This window comes from Strix aluco, chromosome 6 (assembly GCF_031877795.1).
Source record: "Strix aluco isolate bStrAlu1 chromosome 6, bStrAlu1.hap1, whole genome shotgun sequence".
In the NCBI taxonomy this organism is placed as follows: Eukaryota; Metazoa; Chordata; class Aves; order Strigiformes; family Strigidae; genus Strix; species Strix aluco.
Window position 1 is genome coordinate 43,232,775 of NC_133936.1, and position 26,138 is coordinate 43,258,912.

The window sequence follows — 26,138 nt, forward strand, 5'->3', positions numbered from 1 at the left end:
AAGGACCACAGGTCCATGACGTGGCTCCTCAAGGCCTGTCTTCAGACCCCGTATCTCTTTTTATAGCACTCTACAATAACTGAAACATGACAAAAATGGGACAGTCAGTTCTTATATTCACTTCAAATATTCCTATACAAAAATTATTTCAAAGAAAGTATCCAAAGCCAAACAAATAATCTTTAAAACAACCAAAACCTTCTTTTGATAAAATTCTTGTTTGACACCAATACAATTAATCCTTCCTCATCAAGAAATTCATGCTTTACATTAATAGTATTTTATTTTTAGGCCACTCTAACGAGGCACTGTGTGTTCTACTGCTTCACCCCTCAAGCCTATGAACCCACTCTTAACCGATGTTTTTCACAAAATGTTAGAAATTCATTTGCAAACAACTACTCTTTGTAATTCTTCCTCTGTGCAACACAAAGCTGCAAAAAACTTGCTGCTGCTGAAGAGGCAAACAGCACCTCTGCAAGTTGCATGAGACCTTGCTTAGCTCTGGGGTCATTGTTACCTATTGCCTTCGAGGTGCCATTCTGTTTTAAAGCTACCAAAGTCATAGTTTTTGTTTCTAAAACACATCAAGTTAATGGAAACATTAAGTCAGGAATTTCTTATCTCATTTAGAGTAAATATTTTATAAAATTACTTCTCCTTAATGTCTAGTTGCCTTAGCACATTAAGTCATTTGAAGAAATTCTGAACTTAAGGTGGTTTTTTTTTTCTTATAGAGCACAGAATTTATCCAATAAAATGTATACCCAAAAGATTACCGAAACAAGTCATCCTTGCAAGGAAAGCCAGACCATTTGAAATATTCATAAAACACAACAGCATGTGTGAAAACGAACTGCTCAGCTCTCTTTAGAGCATCATCCTCTGAAAAAGCAATTCTTGCTCATAAATCCTAAAAATAGAGAGAGGGCATAAAGAGATTTTACTTTTAAATAGCACTGATAAAAACTTACGGTTCCAGTAACTGGTTTCTAGGACGTGTGTTGAAGAACTGGAACAACTGCTGAGAAAAAGACCACGGTGGCTGGAAGACAGCAGGGAATACACCACCGTGAAAGATGTCAGCTGGATCAGTCCACCAAAACTGCAAAGCCCCAGGGTTACAGCATGTAAGCACCAGCTAAGAGGAACTATCAGGTGCCTGCAGGCTCCAGGGCTGCAGTAAAAGGCCTATTTTTCAGCTGTGAGAAGCAAGTTTAACAGAGGCCAAGCTAATTGCCAAGATCTAAGGGCCACAATAACTACCAAGAGAAGTGGTGGATCTTCCCTTTCTCAGTTCAGTCTTGCCAGACAACAATCTGTGGCAAAACATAAGGTACCGACCTAAATGTTTCTGGCTGGCATTGAACTTAAAATATAGTGGAGAGCCAGGTGAGGTGATCTAACGGCGTTTTGTGAGGTAGTTGCCAGACAAATCCCAGACCACACGTCTCCCGCCATGCCAGAAGCCCATGCCTGGAGGTCTATGAAAGCCGTTCTGCTCTCCCAGCTGATCAGCCGAAGGACCCCATCCAAAGAACAGCAACTTAATATTTCCAAATGCCATTGTTACAAATTTTTGGTACGCAGAAACTTCTAGAAGAAGACTGATTTCTGTGTTTGCCTGTGCGTCAGACCACCCATCTTAACTCCGAAGACCACAAGCAGAACTTAAAGCATGTTAAATCCTGCGTCAGTGTTTCCATACCAAACTAAAGCTGTCTTAAATCACTACAGCCTAATCCTCCCGTCAATTAGCCGGCTTTGATTCGCATGTTTCCACTTCACAGATGATTTGCTCAAGTTTGCTTTGCTCAAGGTAGCAGGCTTTAACTGCAGAGCCCTGCTCTGGTGGGTACTGTGAGACAACACCAGCTCCTCTCTGCTGATCCCCAGCCCTGCAAAGAGCCTCGGAGATTTACTACAGACTTCACCGCTCGTGCACAAGGCGCTCGGGGCTCCAGAGGCGACGCCTGAAAATGGGGGAGGGATGAAGCTGCAGGAGCTGTTGTGCCTTTGATGGCTGAGCAGGCTGAGGAGCTCCTGCCACGTGTGCCCAGTTGGTGCTGGGATAACTGGCCAGGGCTTTGAGCAGGATGCGGAGATGAGCCGGGTTCAGCACGGTCCCTGCCTGCCAGCATGGAGGAACTGGCTTACTGGGGTGACCGGAGCAGAGGATGCACTTCTGCAAGGAGGCTACAAAACCAACTTGCAGCTGAACGTGTGAGGACATATACATGAAGGGTCTATCAAAAAACTCCACTATTTGCAGATCACAATAGTACATTAGTTAGAAAGGAAGTTGTTGGGCCCTCGTTTCAGAGAAAAAGAATACGAACAGTACAAACCAGTGCTGTTTTCTGCAAGACACTGAGGTCTTCAGACTGCAGCAGTTTTAGAAGGCCTGATGTAATAACTTCACTTCCAAACAAAACAGAACTAGATAAACCCGATCAAAGTTACAAGGAGGAAGAAAGATTAGGCTGAGATACCTTACAGTCAGTTTGATCACCAGTGTGTATTTAGAGGTAGTAAAATTCATTCTTGGCCTTACCCAAACTTTGACTTCCTCGTACAATCATCACTTTGTCAGAAATGCCATCTCAGTATTTTTAGGTGACAGTACATTTGTTTGTACTGTACATTTCTGGTGAGCAAACTTGTTATATTTTGTAGGTCACTTGCTTTTACCATCTGCCTTGATTTATGCTTAAGGAAAGTGTTGTTTCTGAAATCCCTGGTGTCACACACAATTGTGAAGATGTCGTAACCGGCAGCAGTTTGATTTTGTTTCATCCCAATGTAAATATTCATGATTAATGGAAAAAGGTACCATCAAAAGCTTGCACCAGAGCTGTACAAAGGCCTTTAGCGGTGTCTGTCCTCATTCCCTTCAGCCCCGCACTGGGTCAGGGTATGATTACCAACTCCCCTGGAAAGGCTGGTGTGGGACAGCCTGAAGGTCAGGGCCAGCACTGGGGACAGTCGCTGCTCAACGGGGAACACCCCAGGGAGATGCCTGTCCACCACCACCACCACCTCCTGCAGCAGGGAGCAACCTGCAGGCAACTGTACCCATCCCTGGAGAGCCTCACAAGTGGGGACACTGGCAGATTTTCACTGGATTAAAATGAAATCACGAATTTAGTATTTTCTCCCAGAAAATACTTTCAAGGTTTGCACAACCTCAACATTTCACAGGAAAGATCCTGCATCATTTTTCCATTAATAGTGTCCAAAACTTCTATAAAGACAGTTTTTAAAAGCTTAGCATCATGGCGTGCTGAAAACATTAGTCCTGGGCTGTAAATAAAAATGGACACCCATGCTGCTCACCCTAAACTCAGTGTTTCTCCATACAGATGTAGGCTGCAGTGGTGTGCACCACCCTCTATTCCAGACAGGGCACAGAGGTAGATTTGGACAAAGACTACATAATAGTTTGGCAATGCTCTATAATGGCTTTTTTTTTTTTAAGGTATAATATAAAGCTTGCTTAAAAAAAAAAAAGAAATATTTTTTAAAAAGACTCCCACTATACACATCTATTCCCTGTATTTGCTTCCAGTTATATTAGTCTTCTTCCCCCAAAGCTTTAAGATAATAACTGATGGTACCTTTACATTAGTATAAGTGAGTCTTCTGTAGGCAGCTGCACATGTTTACTGCTTTAAGTCTGTTTGTAATCAGAACACGGGTATCAGAGCAGAATGCCTGTGCAGTCACGTGCCATTGTACAATACAAAACTAAACCTGTGATGGGAGAGACTCTTCACTGCAAAACTTTTCTTCTCATTATGAGCCCATCTCAGATGCTTGAAGAAGCTTTTCCAGCCACATTGACAGCGACAAAAATAAGGCAATACAACAACTAGCTGGTCCTTGGGAAGGAAAACACAAAATTACTCAGTAAGGTCTTGGAATTTTATAGCTTATTTGTCCTTGTTTTGACCATAATCTCACAAGTGGTGCCAGCAGCAAACCCATCTGGCACGTGTAAGACTAAATATCTGCTGCTTGTGAAAATGAATGTCTTAAGATTAGCATAGCGTTAAGATCTGGTTTGCAATATCTTAAAGTACAAAACAGCTCAGTTTAATTGCTCCTCCAAGACTGCTTTACCAAGGAAGTCTAAATCTGTTTATAGCTAGAGGAAAAAGGGAATGTACTGTAAACCAGGAGTGCTGCACATGGGCAAAGCCTTAATGTGGCACCCAGCTGCTTGAATTTGCTTTAACAATAACCCAGTTCATCTCATTTGTGGGAGGCAAACAGCTTCCCAACCACAACTTTTCCAGATGCCTGCAACCTGAGGAAGGCTGATAACATGACACTCGTAACATTACAGCTCTCCTTTGCTGAACAGAATCGACAGCGGCAGGTAACGAGGCAGAAACCCACAACTGTTACCATATCGTAGATGGTGTTGAATCCATTAACTAGGTGACACCTTTAAGAAGGGTTTAAACCTTCATCGTCACCTATATTGCAGTTAGAAATGTCCTCAACATTCACAGGCAGCTATATTCACCAAGAGATGCACAGCTGAGTCTTTCGGATGAAGTAGTATTTACATATAAAATAGCAGTTAATATTATAAGTCAAAGGTGTAAAATAACACATATAAGGGCTACTTAGAAGCTGAAATTTTCATCATATACAAGAACATACTTTCTGAGATAAGAGTAAAGCATATTTTAAAATGCACACCAACTTAATATCTAACATGCTCTAGGACTGTTTGAAAAACCCTATTAAATCTGCTTTAAAAGGACTAGAATTATTATTATTATTATAGTGATTTTTACATGGCACGTAATTCTTATTCGTCTGTCACCTCACGCACCTCAAAAGTGATTTTTCTCTTGCGCAGCAGAACTATGGTGAAGCTCCTGGACCCTACGCTGACCAGCATCAGTAATTTCGTTGGCACATTTACACGTCGCCAAAATCTCTACATTGAAGCCCAAATTCTTCAAAATAAAGGGGAAAAAAAAAGCAGCAAGTATACATTGATAAACCTGTGAGAAATAGCGCAAAAGAGTTATTGCTTGACAGAAGCGTATGGGTATTTACAAGCTTCAGGAATTTGGTGGGGTTCGATGATGTATAATGACAAGTTGCCAAGTAACTGCATTTTCTGCTTCTCTCTTGGCATGGCACTGCAGCCAGCCTTTTCCAACCCAGCAAACAGCATCAAAACTTCAAAGCTCTGTGCAAAAGAACACAATTTGTGGTGAAACTGGCTTCTTCTAAAGAGAAAACGGAGTTTATCCAACAAATATTTTTTTCCTTGGATATGAGTAAACCACATTTTTGACCCTGAAAATGTACAACCGGCATCTCTAAGTGAATGCTTGGGGAAAGGGGGAAAATGGTGTCTTTAACGAAGTTCCCCTGAAATCCCCCCCTTCAGATTAGGGTAGAGGACCAGCTTTGTCCACTCGTGCCTACCCAAAATGGCTTTCAAGGCCATCATCAGCAACCTGAGGGCACTGACAGAGAACAAAATCAAGTACGATACGTAGAGGCAATACAACACTAGCACAGCAGATATTCAGCACCCAGACAGCTGCAAAGAACTTAAAAGGCTTCAACAAAGAGGGTTGTTTTATATACAGTATTCTGAAAACTGGTGCAGAAAGCTTTTCAGGAAGGTGAACTGAATTCCAGGACACACTTGCAATAGCTATAAAATGTCATACTTGGGTTGAGCACACACTTGCAAAGCAGCCACAACTGCAGAGGCCAAGTGAGACCTTCTTTGAGTGAGTGCTTGGTAAAAGCCAGGTGGGAATGATGTTCCAAGATGACTCTTAGCACGTAGAGTTTGAAGGCTTTGGTTAGCACTTGGAATGGAAAGCAAGCAACACAGCTGAGACAGCTCTTCTCCTGGGGCACAACAGGAGTGGAGGTGGTGGCAATGTCAGCTTTGAGCCCAACCCTGGCACGTGAGCCAGCAAAGGGAAACTGGGCTCCCAATTCAGGCTCCCTTTGCTGCTCCCTCATCTCCACGAGAGCATCAGGTCTGCAGAAGGCTGCAGAGGCAGGAGGTGGCAGATCTCGAGGAAGCCCGTGATCTCCTAACTGCTGATCAGTCCAGGCGAACGTTTCACAGCTTCGCTGCCGAGCTGCCATCTGCGGGAGCAGCACTCGCTGGGAAGAGGGTCAGGCAGTCGCCCTCGTACTGCTTTGTGTCCCTTTCCAAGCAGCCCTAAGCACTGATGCTATAAAAAGAAGTGCAAAGATAGTACAAAAAAAGGATACAGCACAAAGAGTGAAAAAGAAAGCCAGAAACAGGAATCCATTAGGCACCCAACCTCGGCGAATTTTATGCGTTGTAGAAGGTGCTAATCACAGTGCTGTAACTAAAGGCTACGCCGAGTCGTAGATCTCCAAGCCAATGTTCACCGAGATGCTCTGGGAAGGCAGAGGAGCATCCGCAGACCTGCAATACAAGGTCTGACAGCAGAAGCCTTTTCCTAAGATCTAACTTGAATACTATTGCTCAAAATGCAAATCTCCTTTTTCTGGGGGGAAAAAAAAAAAAAAAAAAATCAACAAAACAACCAAAGTGTGTATATACATATAGTGTCATTACTGTTAACGCATCTGTCCTATGCAAAAGGATAATCTGTGGGCTGTTTTCTTTTATTTTAGTATTGCTGTGCATTGTTCTTATTTTGACAGTAAATATCACATTGTCTTTTTTCTACTGAATGGTGGGTCACCACTAGCTAGCTTCAGGAGTGAACAGTTAAAAGCAGAGTGGATTAATCCCAAATTTGTTCTCAAATAAAGATAAACTTGACAGTTTTCGGGGCCGTTCCCCTAATTCCTTCTTACACTGAATGAGGTGAAATGACCCCGTGGCTCTCCCTCTGCCTCAGAAAGCTCATTTCAGATACCGTGCATATTTGGCTTCACATAAAACTAGATGAAGTTTCTTGGCTACTTATTTGGGATACTTGATATTTGTGTCAACATAGCCAATGTCTTTCCTGCTATGTTATTTCCATCTCTTATCAGTGGCTGGACGTTGCCATATCATGTATCAAAGCAAGTGTAAAGCAATGGTCTAAACAGAAGTTAAAACTTGCCCTGTGCTGTCATTGGAGAAAGGAATTCTAGAGAATTTCATTCTCTGCAATTTTAAGGATTGCTTTATTACTCCTTTTTTTTTTTTTTTCCCCTGCTATTTTTTTTCATTGTAACAACATCCTCTCCTCCCTTAAAAAAATAAAAAAAAAAAAGAGGAAAAAGTTCCCTTCACCCACCCACAGCACACACCAACGCCCGTGTGCTGCAGCCCATACTAGGCTGTGATGATGCCTCATGAGCCAGCGTGGGGTCACCATGGTAGGTCCTCACAGTCCCAAAATGAATTTTTTAAAATCTATTTATTTATTCTTAGCACCATTAGGTTAAGATAGAGCTTGTTTAGCCATTTCAGGTGCTCTGGCCATTGCATGAAATTTTGGGGGTGTCATCTCTGAAGGTTAGTAACTTGGTCATTGAACACCGATGAGACATGAGGTTTTTACTACTGCTGTCACCAACATAACAAATGATGACATGCTGGTAGCACACTTGAAACGTACCCTGCCCCCAGATGGCTCATATTTAACCTTGGAAAGGTCACTGGTGAAGGTGCTATTAACTTTCTGCAAATTTGCTTTGCTTTCTTAAGTAAACAAGTTCTCTGTCAAACGACTCAGAACCAGGAGGAGAAAGATGGTGCTGCTTTGATTGCCACCAAAACACCTGTCTATTAAAGTATGTTGCATACCAGCACTGTCAATTAGTCATTTTATAAAATGCTCTCGCATGATTTGGATTCGAAAATGCAAAATATATTACACATGGCAATATTCCCTGAGGGGTGTTCACAGCAAAGATTAAAGCTAGACCACTGCATTTCCAGAGGAACCTGGCGTAACTCCCTCCCATGGGCTCTTGCCCCCCAAATTCGGTGGCCAACCAGAAGGAGGATGATGGTGAGCAGAGCAGCAGCTGGGTCATGACAAGGGGAGTCAGGAAACGTGACCACTGACAGCCAGGTCACCTCCAGCCCTACCCAAAATGGAAGTTTTTCTCAAATCCCAATAGATTTAGTAAGATTTCACCATCCCCTTTCTCCTTACTTGGAGCAACAGTGCAACATATCACAGAATCACAGAATCGTCTAGGTTGGAAAAGACCTTGAAGATCATCCGGTCCAACCATTGATCTAACACTGACAGTTCCCAACTCCACCAGATCCCTAAGCGCTAAGTCAACTTTACTCTTAAACACCTCCAGGGATGGGGACTCCACCACCTCCCTGGGCAGCCCATTCCAACACCTAACCACCCATTCTGGAAAGACATCTTCCATCCCACTACAGAACAGGTTTTTCTGTTAGCCAAAACCAATCATAAGAGAGGTATATCCTCCCCAACACGGCTTACGCATTACCACCACACTGTGGAGATGACCATCAGTTCCAGAGGCCTGATTTTCTCACACAGGGTGCCCTGGAGTACAGACAACACAGTATAAGAAATATAAGGAAGGAATAATTTGGCAACCAAACTCATTTTGCAGCAAACCTTTTCCCCTACCCAAAGCACCACTAACAATGCTGCCAGCACTCACAGTCCACACTTTATACCACACCAAAAAAAAATTCAAGCAGCAAAAGTGAGAACTTCCCGTTCAACCTATATATGCAGTTGCCATTACTGAGCCCATAATGAGTACGTCCTTATGTAATAAAACATTTCCAAGGCAATACAGGTACACCACAGAGTGAAGCTCCCCACCAGATGTCCCAGCAGGGCAGGTGGTCACCAGGCTAACATTAAGGTACACAAGCTATGGGGGAAGCCCTCTGCTGCTTTGCACAGCACACTTCAGGAGAAAATATGTTACAAGTGAGAATGCAGGTAATTCTTTGTTTAAATGTAATTACATTTAAGAGAAATAAAGCATTCTAACCCCAATCCATAGAATCCACTCTCCAGATCAGCTGCAGGTGGAAACAGCCCACCTTTGTTACCCTGTCACAACAGAGCAGCTTCAAGTCAAAGTACTTTTTTCCCCCCCACTTACGGGTCTAAAGTGCAAGATGCACGCAAGAAATATCCAGCAATGAGGTGCTTTTTTTTCCTTATACAATGCCTACTGCTCAAAAGACTGTACATAAAGTCCCTGTCATGAAGGGTTAGTTATGTTAATTCCCACTCCATTAAAGTTTAGACGTATCAAACCCAGCCCATTTTTCTTCTGTAATATCACCTGGAACCAGTTTCGGGGCTCTGTCATTCCAGTAGCTTGGGCCAGGATGGAAAGTCATCTTTACCCTATATTGTCCACTTCATACAAGCCGGATGATTCTCCAGCTTCTCTTGGTTTGTGCTTGGACTGATACACATCTGACTCAGCCCTCTTCACCTCCAGCCTTTCCTTCTGGCTTCTTCACAGTGTTATCTTACAACCCCCCAGTTCCCAAGGGCTTTTAACTCCTGACCCTGAAAACACAGTCAAGGACGGAGGACAGGGAGGACAGGTGCTGCACTTGGGCCACAACAACCCCCAGCAGCACTACAGGCTTGGGGAGGAGTGGCTGGAGAGCTGCCAGTCAGAGAGGGACCTGGGGGGGTTGACTGACAGCCGGCTGAACAGGAGCCAGCAGTGTGCCCAGGTGGCCAAGAAGGCCAATGGCATCCTGGCTTGTATCAGCAATAGCAGGGCCAGCAGGGACAGGGAAGGGATCTTACCCCTGTGCTCAGCACTGGTGAGGCCGCCCCTCGATGAGTGGGTTCAGTTTTGGGCCCCTCACTACAAAAAGGACATTAAATGACTCGAGCGTGTCCAGAGAAGGGCAACGGAGCTGGTGCAGGGTCTGGAGCACAGGTCTGATGGGGAGCGGCTGAGGGAACTGGGGGGGTTTAGTCTGGAGAAGAGGAGGCTGAGGGGAGACCTCATGGCCCTCTACAACTCCCTGAAAGGAGGGTGCAGAGAGGGGGGATGAGTCTCTTGAGCCAAGGAACAAGCGCCAGGACAAGAGGGAATGGCCTCAAGCTGCGCCAGGGCAGGGTCAGACTGGCTCTTAGGAAGGATTTCTTTGCAGAAGGGGTTGTTGGGCGTTGGAATGGGCTGCTCAGGGCAGGGGGGGAGTCCCCATCCCTGGAGGGGTTGAAGAGTCGGGGTGACCCAGCGCTGAGGGATCTGGTGGAGTTGAGAACTGTCAATGTTAGGCTAATGTTTGGACTGGAGGATCTTCAAGGTCTTTTCCAACCAAGACGATTCTGTGATTCTGTAAATTTTGGCTAGCACTGCTTCAAGACATGATAAATCCCTGTAACAGGGATTTATACATAACATGAAAGAAATTTTATTTTTTCTATCTATATAAATGTACGTTTGGGAGTATTTTTTTGCTAATGCTCCACTTGTAGTTTACCACAAGGAAAAACTGGCTGCTTTTTAAACCCTATAGACTATCAAAGGCAGGAAATGCAGAAGAGGAGCCATTCTCTCTGGAACATCTTAGCTGGCTTTAAAATCCAAAACATGATTTGTGAGGTTAAATGCCCTCACATAGACACTTCCAGTGGAGTGGAAACCTGAACACCATGATCTGTTTGAGTTTCAGGGACAGAGCTGGGTGTTTCTCCCCAGCTCCACACCTCTGCTCCAGTTCAGGAATGCCCCGTGGCTGCCACTACGCAGCGTGGCCAGTCCTGTCCAGCATCTGTAACGATACCTTTCACTCAAAAATACAGTAATAAAGTCTGCTCAAATATTTTAAGCAAGCTCCTGTAATTGAGAGCAGGATTCCTGATGTAGCATTTTTATTCTTGTATATTCTTGTGTATTCAGAGGTAGAAAGCGCTTCCAGCTTGGGCTGTGTTTCAGTGTGGGTACACAAGCACACAGAAGGGGATGTTTCACGAATGCTTTTAGAGATCTGCCACTTGTTCAATCATGCTCTTTTTTGAATATTTGGAGGTATCATAGTCAACATGCTCCTGGACCCCAGGACTGAGGCATGCTGCGTTTGAGAGGGTAACATGTTTGAGTGCTACAGCGTATTATGTGAAGGGAATTACTGTCGCTCTCTGAGCTGGGTTTTATCAGCAGAACTTTACTGCTCGGTTAAGCAAAATCCCTTGTCATCTAACCTGGGCTGAGACAGATGGGGCAGGTCTAATACCATCTTAAGAAACCTCCAATTGAAATGAAAAGCATGCCAGCTCCCTGGCTTACTGTCAGAAAAGCAAGAATTAGTTTTGCTCGCTTTTCCCTCTCAATGCATCACAAACACCTTCACAAACCTATTGCTGATCCCGAAACCTCAAATCACTGTCTTTCACTAACAGAAAACAAACAGAAAAACCCACTGCTCATCAAAGAACGATTTCAGAAATGGAGGAATAAAACCCCACCTGCTGGCTGGCCAGATCTGTATCTCGGGCATTGGAGTCCCAGCACTCTCTGGGCAAATGCCTTCAACTCTGCCTGTCACTTAGATGTCAGCAGAAGCAATAATTTGTTAGCTGTGATACCAGACCTGGCAAGACAAAGTTGTGTTACATGATGACAATATGATGTCTCCTCCTAAAAGGAGATCTCTGCTTGGAACAAGACTAAAGCAGCACCCTGCTTCCACACTCCCCCATCCTGCAAGCCCTGCAATATCAGCATGACATTTGAAAGGATCCTGCTCTGCCCCCATCATCTTTCCTACCAGCAAAAGACATCTTGCAAATTTAAAAAAGGCCATAATTATACCTGTGCTAATGATTTTGCATCTAAACGTCTGAGGGTTTCTACTACAATTCAGTCATCCTTCTCTGTATTCCTAAGGAGTGAGAGAAAAGCATCACTTTAAATATTATGAGCTTTAAAAACTATGACAATAGCACACAAAATAGAATAAAACCCAGTGCCTTCGCTTTCAGGTGTCGTGGTTTAGCAAGGTCAAAAGGAAACAAGAACATTGTTTGTGACCATGAGGATTAAGGAATGTTTTCCTTGCAGCCGCACACCAAACTTTAAAAAAAGCAGCTCTGTATTATAAATATTTATCACCAATACAGCCAGCAAAGGATGATTAAGCAGGTATGACTTGTGTAACACTTGGCTTTCACGTGTTTCCTTGCAAAGCCTCCACTGCACTGAAGAGCAGCATGCACGAGGGATATCCGCTCCTCTGACATGCGATGCCCAAGACTAAACTCTGGGGACCAAATAAACATTGCCTGCACAAGAGGAGGTGACCAAGCGTTGCTGCTGCGGGCCCCAGAGACCACCGTGAACACGCACATCCTCGCTTCCAGCAGGAGAATATGAGGGCTGTGGGCTCGCACAGTGGGGAACCAGCACAGGGCACAATGGGACAGACGGAGCATGAGCAGCTCTGGGGGGGCTTATGCTGGGACAAGTCAGAAATGTATCAGCAATAGCGTGGCCAGCAGGGACAGGGAAGGGATCTTACCCCTGTGCTTGGCACTGGTGAGGCCACCCCTCGATGAGTGGGTTCAGTTTTGGGCCCCTTACTCCAAAAAGGCCATTGAATGACTCGAGCGTGTCCAGAGAAGGGCAACGGAGCTGGTGCAGGGTCTGGAGCACAGGTCTGATGGGGAGCAGCTGAGGGAACTGGGGGGGTTTAGTCTGGAGAAGAGGAGGCTGAGGGGAGACCTCATGGCCCTCTACAACTCCCTGAAAGGAGGGTGCAGAGAGGGGGGATGAGTCTCTTGAGCCAAGAAACAAGCGCCAGGACAAGAGGGAATGTCCTCAAGCTGCGCCAGGGCAGGGTCAGACTGGCTCTTAGGAAGGATTTCTTTGCAGAAGGGGTTGTTGGGCGTTGGAATGGGCTGCTCAGGGCAGGGGGGGAGTCCCCATCCCTGGAGGGGTTGAAGAGTCGGGCTGACCCAGTGCTGAGGGATCTGGTGGAGTGAGGTTATACGGCAGCTTATTGGAAACTCAACAAAAAGTGCTACCTATCGGTGGTTGACTCGGGGCACTAGAATAAAATTCGGATGGCACCAACTGCATTTAGTTATTAACCAGTTGTGAGATGCAAAGCTTTAGCCTCTGAGTTGCCAAAATAAGATATGAGCACAATATTTTTGTCAGGTCTCCCAGAGGCCTCCATGTAAAAAGCCCCAAGTTTACGGTTGTTTCAATTAAGGATAGTGCGTATCAGGAGAAGTCCAGCCAAAATGGTCCAAATTCAAAGAAAGTACAAGAACAAAGAATTCAGACAGCCTGTATTAAAAGGAATTAAAAAAAAAAAAAAAACAAACAACAACAACAACAAAAAAACCCCACCACACTGAAATGCAGGAAACTGATGCCACTTCTCCTTTGTCTCCACCATTTCAACTTTTCCCCATTTAAAACTCCCATAGTGCTGATTTTTAATTGAGGATATTCTACGCATCATCCAAATGCTGTTGTGGCTTTCATCCCCACCTAAGGGTTTTTTTTTTTTTTTTCAGTTCTTGTCGTTCTCCTGCTTTCTGGCACCTCTATCATTTCAGAAGCCAGATTATTTCCTGTAAATTCTCTTTTCCTTCATCCAACTCATTCACTCTCACAATAAATCATTTGCTCAACAGGAACACATTCTGTAGATGCATACAAATACAACTGTGCAAGGAATTAGTCAAGATGGAAGTTTACCTGATTCTGTATTATATTAAAGCAAAAGCCTGCAAAAAAAAGCAAGGGAAATACCCTCACATTTACTGCACAGAAACCCTGATTCTAATATGAGGCTTAATAAGGAATAACTTATTTTCTCAGACAAGCAACAAGCTTCACGCTGCTAATCAGGATACTGAATTTTCATGGATGGAAAGCGGACTGACGTCTGCTAACAACTCCTCCACCGTGGGATCATCAAGGCAGCAGGCTATCACCGGGATGTGACTAGGACCTGATTATTACCAAATTCATTTCAATTTCCTACTATCTGCTGCAGGTATTGTGCAGGTGACCACTACAACACACTACTGCTAGGACAGGCAAATACAGTTATTACCTGATTTTAGGGAAAGGCAGAGAAAAGAAGCCAACCGGTTTGCCAAAGGTCAGAGAGTAAGTTGGCAGCAGACACAGAGCCTCGTCATTGCAGAGCAACGAGCCGCTAGGATGAATCCCGGGTATCTTCTAAGTCAGGCGGGGAACTGTCATGTTCCTTCAAAAAAAGACCTGGATGCCTTTTCCAACGCAGACGCCACAAAGCGCCGTTCAAAGCAGCACAGCTCCGATGCGGAGATGATGGGCCAAGCCCCGAGGTTGCCGTTATGCAAGGGAACCTCACTAAACCCACCTGTTTCCAAAGCAGGCTTTGCAAGGGTTAGGCTTGCATTTGCAACCACCTGTGTATTTATTTTTCCCGTGGATGGGAATATCTGCTTGTCTGCGATTCTGAATTGACCTTTTAGCACGAAGCAACGCAAAATCCTAGATGACTGCAGAGAACCCTCTCACACTCCAGCTTATGGGAGTGTATCTCCAAACTCATCTTTACTGGTGCAAACCATACCATCCCAGCTCCTAAACATCTGTGCATCAGCTGGAAACCCCTCTTCATCCCTTGCACATCTGGAGACCAGGCCTGATCTGCAGCCAGATGTGCAAGGAAAGACTTCTGGTATGTCATTTGCCCACTCCCTGATAAGAAGATTGTGTCAGACACAGACCATCCAGTTTCTCGCAAAGTTCATTTACCTTCATGACAAAATAGCTGCACCTTCATTAGTTCTCTGCTCTGTTCAGTTGACTCCTCCTGCAGCTACCATCTCAGGATCCCGGTGACACACTTGCCATGAAGCCACAACCCAGCTCCAACAGTCATGCAAAAGCACCATCACTGAACAAGGTGCTTGTCTAGTTACCCTAATAGAGTCACAACACCCCATTCAAATTAATCTTCCAGTATAACATTCCAATGAAAGCTTTTGGCAACATCTACGACAGGATCTGGATCACCAAGAACGATACTGATGAGGTGCAATTATTTTTCAAGTGCAAAATGAACTCAAAAATACCCACCTCGAAACTTTTGAGTCTGTCCATCCCTCCCCCATCCTCCCCGCAAAACATATGAACAAACCAAAACTGCTAATTTCATTCATGACAGATTTTTTTCTTTCCCCAACTCGAGGAATTCAGTCTACCCAGCAAAACTTAATGGAAATCATTCAATCAGAACATGGATTTGCTTCCTTCACAGGTGCATTATCAAGCAGATAGTCTTGCTTTGACTAGTTTTGCATTATATATTCATTTTCTAATATATTATACAGGCATCAAACATTAAGCACAGCAGAAAATAACTTGGTCTGATATTTTTCTAACAAAACGATTTCCCAAAATATTTTAAGCACAAAAATAAGCTCTTTTTATATACAACTGAAAAAAATATTTAAGAGCTTAAAGACAGTTTTGAAATAGCAAAAAATAGAGGATAAATGTAGCCCCTCCCATCAAAACTTTTTTTAAAATACCTTATTGTAACAGTTTAATCCATTTTTAGAAGAAATTGAAAAAATTTTGTATTCATTTAGTTAATCTGAGAAACAATTTGCATACAGGTGGCAGATCCCTGTCCTTAGTGAAAATAAAAGCCTTCCCTGTGTCACTTAACCAATGCACGTGACACCCTGACAAGTCAGGATGGTCAAGACCTTCATCAATATCATTACAGCATGACTATGAGCAGGACTACAAACGGGTTAAGAAAAGCAAGTTTTGACCTAAATCTCACTCACAGTTTAGTCTTCAGTGCAACCTGGATAACTGCTACACTAGTTTGTGAAGACTTCCTCTCTCCAACGGAAAAGTTCAAGTTGTTGAATTTCATTAGAAACTTTTAAACAAATTCACTGTACACAATTCACTAGCAAGAACTGCAACAGCTTAAAAAAATACCTAGCAAAGCATCATTACAATGTGCAGTACATTTATACTGTATATTACAGTTACAGTTCCAAGTCAATGATTCCAAAGCCTTTTATTAGATCATAAAAACTTAAGACCAGCTTATAATGAAATCTCTAATCAAATATGAATGAATCATCTGATATGACACAGTTTCCTGAATGAAAACCAGATGGAAAAGTAGTAACAATTGAGTGGTTTAAATCACAAGATATGAGTTAAGCCAAAGGAGCAGATATTTAATCATAAGCACTTGTTCAAGTTAGAGGAGATGCTGGCTTAAGGTAGACCTCAAATCAAGGGGCAAATGCCAAGCCAGCAGCAACCATAAACATAAATGAGATGGCTTTAGCGTGAATGAACTTACTACTGGCATCCAAGGCACAGAAAACGCTGATTTCAAACTTGCTTTGTGGCGAGAGGAATTAGGCAAGGATGAAAGAGGACATTCCCAGACGGTGCTCCTTCAGAAGCCTGGAGAGTCCTTGATTTAGGAGAGCAGAAGGAAACCGTGCTGGTAAAGCTGAAGTGCTCACATCGCAGTGCAGCTCTCAGAAGACCCTATATGCTGAAGGCAACGTCCAGCTTTCAAGGCCTAAACAACTAAGAAGTCAAACCAAAGTGAAACCATCACACATCGGCAGCACTCTCGCGTTAACACGGCGTGTCAGCGTTGCCTGGGCTTTTTGGCTTGAAGTAGCTTGGTTACAATTTTTATTTGTATACTTGGTGAATTATGTCTCAGCCCTAATCATTTTTGGGGTTTGGAGCAGGATTTGGGGGCATGGGAGGGGAGCAGGGGGGAAAAGCAACAGGAAAGGTCTATTTAAATCAACCAACGGCAATTCTCCAGCTCAGCATCTGGAGACTGCTACAATATTTTAGGCATCATTGCACAAGCCATTCACCTGATATTCCCTCCACTGCCCAAAGACAAAGCAGATCCAAATACAGCCCTGAAAATCAATATACACTGGGGAAAGAGCCTCTAGGATCTTGATAAATGCATCTTATGTCAGAAGAGGAATTCCTAAAATCCTAGGAACGCAGGTGGCTGCTGAGCACAGACCTATGGCATCTATTTCCCCTTTAGCAATAAACTACCCTGAATTAATTTTGGCATAAAGCACCCCAGGGAGCTCCGTAGCACAGAGCACACCAATAAAAATGGAACGTGGACCAAAGCAAACATGCTGCTAACGAAACAGTCCTCAGCAACTCCTCCACCCTTGTCCTCCAGCTAACGCTCACATCGATCTAGCAGGCGTCAGGAGAAGCTGATGGAAAAGAGGAGTTGAGTACAGGGTGTGTCAGACCACTCCAGCCATAGGACAAAATTAAAACAAAATTTAAAAAAAAAAAAACAAAACACCAACAAAGATTTCACCTTGATTACCTCTTTAGGGTTGCAGATCTAGGCAAAACACCCGGAGTGGAAACACACATGACAAACAGGACACAGCACAGTCACCAAGAGACTGCATTTGAGACACGCAGAATTTTTTCACCGAGAAATGCCTCAATCCGTGATCAACTTTCCATGAAATATTTATCGCTTTTCATTCATTGCACAGTCCTGTTATTTTTAGAAGAGCCAGAGGCAATGGGAACAGATTACTGATTAACAATTCAAGGGAGCCTTTAAATGTCTGTTCGTATTGTGCCATATCCTTCTTCCCTGAGAAGTCAGAAAGTTTAATGTAAATACCGTCACGCATTCAAAGGCTCTTCCCTCCATCACCTGCTTTTATATAAAAGCAAAGGCACAACCAACCTTTCCTTTGTAGGGAAACGGGGAGAAGAATTATTTTGAAAATAGCACTTTGTGAACAGTCAGAACTAAGCAAATCCAGTGAAATCTACAGTTGATCAGGGTGAATTAATAAACTAAACAAGGTGAGGGAATAAGAAAAATAGCAAGTTGGCTCTTGCAGTAAATCAAACTTTCCTGCCAGTTACCTTTCATCTAAGAAAACAGCTCTGTATTCAAGTGCTTAAGATTTAAGTGCTGCTTTTTAAAAGAGGAACAAGTCGTTAATAATTCATCCCACCTCCTCCATTTAATAACCATTTCCTTGTGGGTAAGAAAGGAGGTGACAAGCTAAATACTTCTTCTGAGACAAAACACAACAAAGCAGAGTTTAGGAGCTGCGGGGTCCTGCTCTTCCTACCCCACAGGATCAGGACATCCACGTTCTGGGCAGACAACAGAGCGGTCCCCGCTCCAGCAAACCCAACTCAGGAAGAGAAGTGGTCTAATTCCTTGCAGCACATGGATGCTGAGGTTTAGGCAAGACATGGTGCCTCACCAGGCTGGCCAAAAAGCTCATCCCTCTTGCATACATCCCTACACATGCACACGCAACCCTGCAACCGGCACGTGCTGACGGAGAGTTAGAGAGTGAAGCATTCAATTATCCTACGACTCTGAGCGACAAAACAGGAGTTTGGGCGCAATATTAGTCCAGCAAAGAGGTCCTGAAGCTTGAACTTCCCTGCTACTCTGCAGGGAGCTGCCCAGAGTCTCTAGATGTGGCAATTCCCTCCCCTGTCCTGCAAAAATAACCCCAAATTTGCTGACCACATTCTCGGCGTGCTGCAGAGGGGTTTTATAAAAGCACAACAATACAGCGAATCATCTGTGGAAATCTGGGAGCTGGCTGAAGTGTTGCACGAGGCTTTCCTTGCTGAGCAACGGGTTACAAAGGGGAGCTTCAGTAGTACCTCTAGCTAGTAAAACACTTCTTTTATTATTACTGCATGGGCTACATTTTGTACATCCAGCTTAGGGTTAGCAAGAATACCTGCTGCAGTAAGTACAAGGTTAACTTGATTTTAACTATCAAGGCTCTAAGCAAACACCAGTTTCTCCACTATCTTATACCAGAGCATCTAAATGGTGGTAAAATTAATACACCAAGCCTGACAAAAATACCTACAGCTTTTAAATAAGCTAACAATAGGACGATAAGCAAACAACTATTTAATCTGCTTAGTGTATGGTTGTGACGTTAAAATGATTTCTCAAAAATCTCACTTTTAACGATAATTTGGGTGGGCCCTTGCTCCCTCCCAGATTCCATGGAGAATAGATAAGGATATTTTTAACACTAAAGGACTAGCCTGTCTGCATGTGAGCTACACTTCTGGGGCACGAGAAAACCGTATGTCGTTCCCATACTAACACGTCCCTGTGTGAACAAGGATGAACGGGGTCCTGTCAGCGGAGGCATGAGCCTGTCGGGGGCTCTGAGTTCTAGTTGACCAGCCAGCAATCTGAACCTGCTTCAAAGCCCCCCTGCACCACGCTGATTTGGTACCTTTCTGAAGGAGCTTTTGAAGCAGACACGCTATAGGAACCAGGCAAGTATCTGAAAACACGGTGCAGTGAGAGGGCATCCCCTTCCTTTGAAGGGATAAATTAACAATGGCTCAGTCTTTGGCTCTGTTAGACCAACTCCTTCCTCTTAGACGGGAATTAATCTCTGATTTCAAAAGCCTGTAAAATAATGTAACAATATTAGTCCAGAGGCTCTTGCAAACCATTTATTCATACATACATCAACACTTTTTTCAAATGAATGTGGAAGTGAGACTGGATAATTAGATCCAGGAAGAAGAAAAAAGCAAGGAGCTGAAATCTCATGCATAATCCTCTGGCTGCCCCTGCCATGCTGGCCTTGCTCTTGCTAGTGTCAGATCCAGAAGAGCCCCAGTATGGTGCTAGAAGAGCCGTCCCAAGGGCTGAGCAGCAGCATCGCAGTAAAGGCAGCAGCAGGAGGGCAGCGTGGCCAGCAGCAGTGACCCGCCTGGAGAGCAGGGGCACAGCCACATGTGGGAGGGCCACTTCGAGCAGCCTCATGTAGAAGATGCTCATCACTGCCATTAGGACATCCCCAGTCAAGCCCCTGTTGCTCTTACAGAAACGGCTCAGCAGCAGCCACCCTCCATGCTTTAACCTATCAATTCCTAATGTTTTGCAGGAGACTAATATCAACCCTCTAAAACGCATCAGAAAACCACCAATCGCTTTGCTAATGTGCGCGACGGCCTCACAGACCTCCAGTGGTTTGCAGGTGACAGATGGAGAACAACCTCAAGAAGGCAGGCAGCAGCTTTCCACCTGATCCACAACAGCGGCCAGAGAGAGGTTTTCACCTCAGGGGCAAGAAGCCCAGTGTCTTTTCCTCAGCCTCTCCATACACCTGTATTCTGCAATGGATATGTCCCAACGCAAACTATTTGTCAGCTGTACTCAACCACAGCAATAATTCTATGATTTCACTATTATTTTTATCACAACTCGGGAACACATCCCTGAAAAGCCAATGGAATCGTAACGGGAAGGGGAATTTCTTTCCTAATTCAGTAATCGCACTGTACACAAATATCCCCAAAACTTCACATCAGGCCATAACCAGCATATTGGGGAAACACAGCTGGTTGGCTGAGACTGTTCATCCCAATTTGCAGTTTTATTACTTAAAGTAAAGCTTTTAAGCTTAAAAAGGACTAGTTTCCATTTTATTTAATTCTAGCATTTTACTTCTATATTACAGATATCAAGTTGTTTTCACATTTCTAATACTAAAGAAGTTGCTTAAGATTACACTGTAAGAAAATGAGCAACTGCAAAATTTATACCAACAAGCAAAACTGAAAAGACTTAAGGGAGGTAGTTATCTAAAGTACTGTAAACACACCCTTATAAAGAAAGAAAACTCATTCTACAAAGTACGCTTTATGAAGATCTATTTGATAAATCTCAAGGATGGTATCAACAGTACACAGGTGATGTTTTTAAGAGGATTATATACAACATATCTAGATATTTACACAATCGAGGTCTTTAAGACCGGCTCCCCAGCTTCACAAAGCATAGTTTAAAAGCATAGGAAGGAAAAGGAAGAAGACAAGAGAGCTCTGTGCCTCCCTCCTTGCATATGAATCAGTTCTCTTATGCAGACTACAGCTAAATTCACTGCTAAAAAGAAGAACAACACTGTAAAACACACAAAAAAAAAATACTTAAAACCAGGATGCTAACTTGCAGGACAATTCCTTCGCCCGTCTACAAGCGATCTGCTGCCACCCATCCCAACCAGGCAGTGGTCACCTCCGTTCCCATGTATCTGAGAAGCCTTCTCTCCTGCTAAACTTAGCCCCTTAATCATCATGAGATTTTTAACGTAACATTAACTAAAAATAATCTGTGTAGCCCCTGCGCTGAAGATCTCTGAATTCATCAAGTGAAAGTTAAGGAAAAGCAATGTTGCCTCTTTCCCCCCCCCACCACGCCAAAGATACAGTAACATTCTGAAGCCAGAAAAAGAGAAAGCAGCATTATCAAACAGATTCTTATATTCCTGTGCAAGATGTGGGTTGTGGGGGTTTTGTCTTGTTTTACTTTTACAAGCAACTAAAATTCAGAAGCACCAATTATGGGTGATACATTTTTGAAAAGAGAAAATGTTTCCCCTTCTTGAATGAATCCTTAATTTATGCAAAACACAGAGACACATACATCAGTTTCCTAAAAACACACCTTGCCAATGACTGAACTCCATTTTTGCTCAGCTCCCAAAATGGTTCATAAAAATACTCTAAATATTCTGACTTTGTCCTTGAGATGCTTCCACAGAACAGAGCATGTTTAGGACCTAGGTATTGTACATCCCTTTTTCAGCCCTTTACATCAGAGAAAAACAGCTAACAAGGATCAAACTTCTCCTTCACTTGGTTCGTGGTGAAGAGAAAACATTTTGGTTTCCTACAAGTACACCGCAATGATTTTATCTTAACTAGAAACGTATTTCTGGGGATAAAGGCTCATCGTCCGCTCAAGTTTATTCATCATGAGGGCTACAAATCAGTCGCTTTACCATAACCAGGACGGGTAAGGTTTCCAACGGACTATCGCAGGACACTATCAAGCACTTTTTTCCTTAAGCTGTTTTTCAACACCATTATTTCAGCCATGCCTGAGACTTGGAACAACACCCCACAAACCCACACATAACTTGTTTTTCCAGAGCAATATTCGGTATTACTTCTCCTTTCTTCTCTCAGAAGGATCCGCAGCCAACTCCTAAACGCAATAATGACAAAAAACAGACACAACAATGGTTTGCCCAAGTGGGTAACTCCCTCAATCTGACAGCAACTTTTAACGGTCATTTTAAAAAACCACCAGGATACACAGGTAAAGGCAGGCATCACACTTGCCAGCTGATGAGCCACTTCCAAGATCAATGATATTTGCTTGCGTTTACAAACATGCCAAAACAGCTTTTTGCCAAATAGTGTGCTTCCAGCTTTTCATTACCGTTCTGAAAATCAAAAATAAGAGAGACTCTTCCAGCCTGTATACACACTGCAGGGCTGAAAATACTTCTCCAAAATTTAGCAGAAACTGAGTAAGTGTAGGGACTCGAGTGAATAGTAGCTAGGTGACCACTGTCTAGAGTTAATGCTGCTTCTTGCAGAAGGTCACACCTTCACTCCCAGTCGGTCCTACGCTTTGTCCATTACACACGTAACCAGCCTGAGCTTTCCAGCACAAGACGGGAATTCCCACGGCTCAAACGCTCGCAGAAGTTATTCAACAAAGAGACGTCGCTGCCTATCGCACATCCCGCCCACTTAGGGTGAGCACAGCTCCCCAGTAATTGCTAGCTGTTTATTTCTTCAGTTGGCATACGGATGAGCTATTAAAAAATACTCAAAATGGAGTCCAAACAGTAAGAATTCCATAAATCCTGTATAAGTCCATAACACCTTAAAAAAGCCTCCTTTCATCTGGGGAAAAATAGTCAGAGCATGCCGAACTCTACAATCAGGTTACTCAAGTTGTTAACCAGCATCAGCCTTTGTCCTGAAATATCTCAAAATGAAACATCAGTCATAAGCAACAAAGAAAATAATTTAAAAAAAAAAAGAAAAAAAGTAAAAGACTAAAGCCCATCACATTCACAATACTGACCACTGATCTGCTGACAGAAAAGAGGAGTGTGACTCCTTTTGTGCAGAGCCACAAAATTCAATCTAGCACATGGATACGAAATGGGTAGTAAAAACTTTAAGTTGACCTGTGTTACCATGGTAGTCTTAAAATGAGAATCTTTCTCAAGGTTAGGAAAATATAATCTCCCTTACCTCACGGACAAGCTTTGGAGCACACAGAAGGAAGAGAAATTTCTCAGAATCCGAAGCCAAGCACTCATACCTGGTAGATGAGGATCTCTTCCTTTCTTTCCACACAACAGCTCTACCTCTTTAAAAGTTTCCTTTGCCAGATATGCATTTAAATCCACAAAAATCTAGGTTAGGTCACAGTCCATTTTTTCCCTCCCTAATCTACTGAAGTTGTTTTGAATAACAAATTCGTTTACATTTTTCCGACTTGCATTACCAGAAGCGCTTAGATCTTCTGCAAGATCTCTTCCTTAATGTAAAAGGACCTAAAGGCATTTTGGAAGCAACAGAGGAGGGAAAGTTGGGTTTTTGGAAAACTCAAGCTCCTACCTGGAAAGTAGATAATGCTTCGTATATCCTATCATTCCTAGCATAAATACCTCTGTCTGTTCGCACCTGGAAACAAAACGCATTTGGAAGAGAGAAGGGGGAAGACACAGAAGACAGCAGCAGATTCCTTTCCACAGCATTTCATGTATTATGACCAAAGCTCTGGTTTCCATCACTTGAAGTGCTGCAACTGTGAACCATAAGATCTCTCTCAGTCCCATGAGGAGCAGACAAGTCTCCAGGATGAACACTGTGCCTGCTGTGCTTGCTTCATACCAGAAGGGCAAGACCCAAGAGACACCATAGCAGGATCATTAGAAGAAGGAAGAAAAGCAAACAGCCTGGTGCCCAGCGTGATACGCTTTGATCAGCCGTGTTTGGCTCCTCGTTTCAACACAAGGAGATTTCTCCTTAATGGGAGCAGCAACTCAAAAACCTACTTTGCTTCGCAGTGCTCCCTTTAGGCCGTGAAGACTCTAAGGTGCTGCTTTGTTCTGCTGTCCTCTCCTTTCTAAAGGCAGATAAGCAGCTTCAACCAGGTTAGGCTCTCCTTAGCCCTCTGACGAGAGTGAGGGCTGAGCTATTTAAGACTCCCAAGGCTGCTGTGCTCCATCCTCCCTCCACTCCCAAATCCCACTCGCCCAGCCTGGGAAAGTAGATGTGTGCAAGTTCTAACACTTTTTTCCAGCATTTTACATTTGCATTCTGCTCTCCCACTTGCAAGATAGAGCTGCAGAATATTTTACTGCATTCCCAGAATAGGAACAATATTTAATAAAAGTTTCTTCTTACCAGAGCTAGGCATGTGGTTCACTCTAGGTGGATTCAACAGCTCTACTGGCTGGTCTCTGCCAGAAAGCCCATCTGGAAAGAGGAAAAAAAAAAAATTAAAAAAAAAAAAATCACATCAACTCTTTGGTTAGCTGAGCTATTTTAGACATTCCAAGCATATTTTTTTTAAAAAAACCTTACTAACCAATTATCAATTAAAACAGAAACCCACAAGTAGCACAAATCAATAGAAACAAGAACATTAACAGGACAGCTGCGTAACAACTGCTTATACTAAAGCATAAAATAAAAGATATTGTATCCCAAATTACGCTCAGGTTTTCCCAGTCTTTAAATCCATAACTGGTACTAATCCCAATCCAAGGAAACAGGCACGTCAGTTTATAAACCTTACCATACAATAACTAAACTGCAATTCATTCCTTGCTTGGAGAACTGAGCGAGCTAAGACAGAAACACAACCCTGTGAAGCAAAATTGAAGAATGGCTGTAATATGCCAGGGAGATGTTAAGGAAAACTGACAAATCACTGCAGGAGATTAAAATGCATAGACATGCATAACAAGCTCCATTTTGCATAAGTTTGGATTTCAGAAAGGCATTAAAAACATACTTTGTAAATGATATGCAGAAATCCATCTTGCTGAAGCAGTTCTCTATTTAAAATATTTCAAAGATTGTATCTTGCATTCAGGTAGAGTTAAAACAGAAGAACACAATACCTACTGCTGTAGACTGCCAGACCAGATTTTCTAGTCACCCCTCCCATCTGCCCCCCCTAATAAAAGTTGAAGCAAAAAACGCTAAATGATGTTTTCAGTACTTAGATTATGAATACCTGAATACAGAAAACTTATCTCAAACCTATTTGTTTCACTGTAGATATCTCCACCTTTGCCAGTTCTGTCTCACTTGCTCTCCTCTAACACCTTTCTGCACTCTGGGCTACAGCACAGATACGATCAAGCCAAACCCTGTCTGAAGACATCAAAGAAGTCACCCCATCTCTCAGACAAAGCAAAGGACAGTATTATAAAAATGTTAAGAAGTCAGTGGAATGTTAAAAAACATACAAAATTAAATAAAAATAATTAAAAAAAAAAATCACACTTTGTTTTCTTCTCTCTGTTTTCTGCATTCCAGGTTTCTGGAGGGAACATAGTTGGGTCTTCTCTATCACTTGCATGGCTTTGCCTTCAGTGACCATACCAAGGATCAGTGCAACCTCAGGCAGTGTGTCAATAAATTAAACTATAACCATGCTGAGTTCTTCTCAAACAAATAATACAGATTATTCACACTATAACATTTTTGGCTTTGGGTTTGTTACTTCTAGAGCCAAGACAGTGGCTGGGCTTGCTGTACCAGAGTGGCCAACCTACAGTGTCGGTGGGATGACACTTGGCCAGCTGAGCTTCACCTACACGAGCAGCAGCAAATGGCAATAAATGAGGAGGCAAATGGATTGAAGGGGTAGAGCGAAACATCATAATTTTAAATAACATTCAGATGTCGCCCTCTCCAGATTCACAATCCAGTGGTCAACTGCAGATCAAAGAGCTAAGCGGATAGCAAAAAAAATATGATCCTCCCTGGTTACTAAATGTCGGGTTTTACAGCCTTGTTTTTTCTACAAGACGGGCATTTGCCATCTCAGCCCTCGTGAGTAATTTTTTAATTCCCTGGCAAACTGCAGCCCTACTTGCTGCTGAAGCCTTCGCTACGTTTCTGTGCTGAACACACCAGCATTGCCCAGGGACCACGAGCAGCTCCCAAAACTCATCTCTTCAGCCTGCCAGCGGCTTGAAGAAAAAAAATAAATATGTCACTCTGCTGGGCTCACCTAGCAACGAAGCAGCAGCCGCCCCGGCGTCCAGCCGGCA

General features: G+C 43.3%; 1 protein-coding gene across 4 annotated transcripts in view; it reads right to left on the reverse strand.

Moving 5' to 3' along the window:
- The window catches only part of HDAC4 (histone deacetylase 4), a 270,626-nt gene that overhangs the window by 142,132 nt on the left and 102,356 nt on the right, over window positions 1-26,138 (reverse strand). For 2 of the 4 annotated variants that reach the window (XM_074829850.1, XM_074829851.1), the window contains exons 2-3: window positions 24,869-24,911; window positions 24,256-24,327 (exon numbers count right to left, since the gene is read on the reverse strand). In XM_074829850.1, the coding sequence (XP_074685951.1) occupies window positions 24,256-24,327; window positions 24,869-24,911 (115 nt within the window). The remainder of the gene's footprint in view (window positions 1-24,255; window positions 24,328-24,868; window positions 24,912-26,138) is intronic. The other 2 variants (XM_074829852.1, XM_074829853.1) reach the window with 1 other exon arrangement.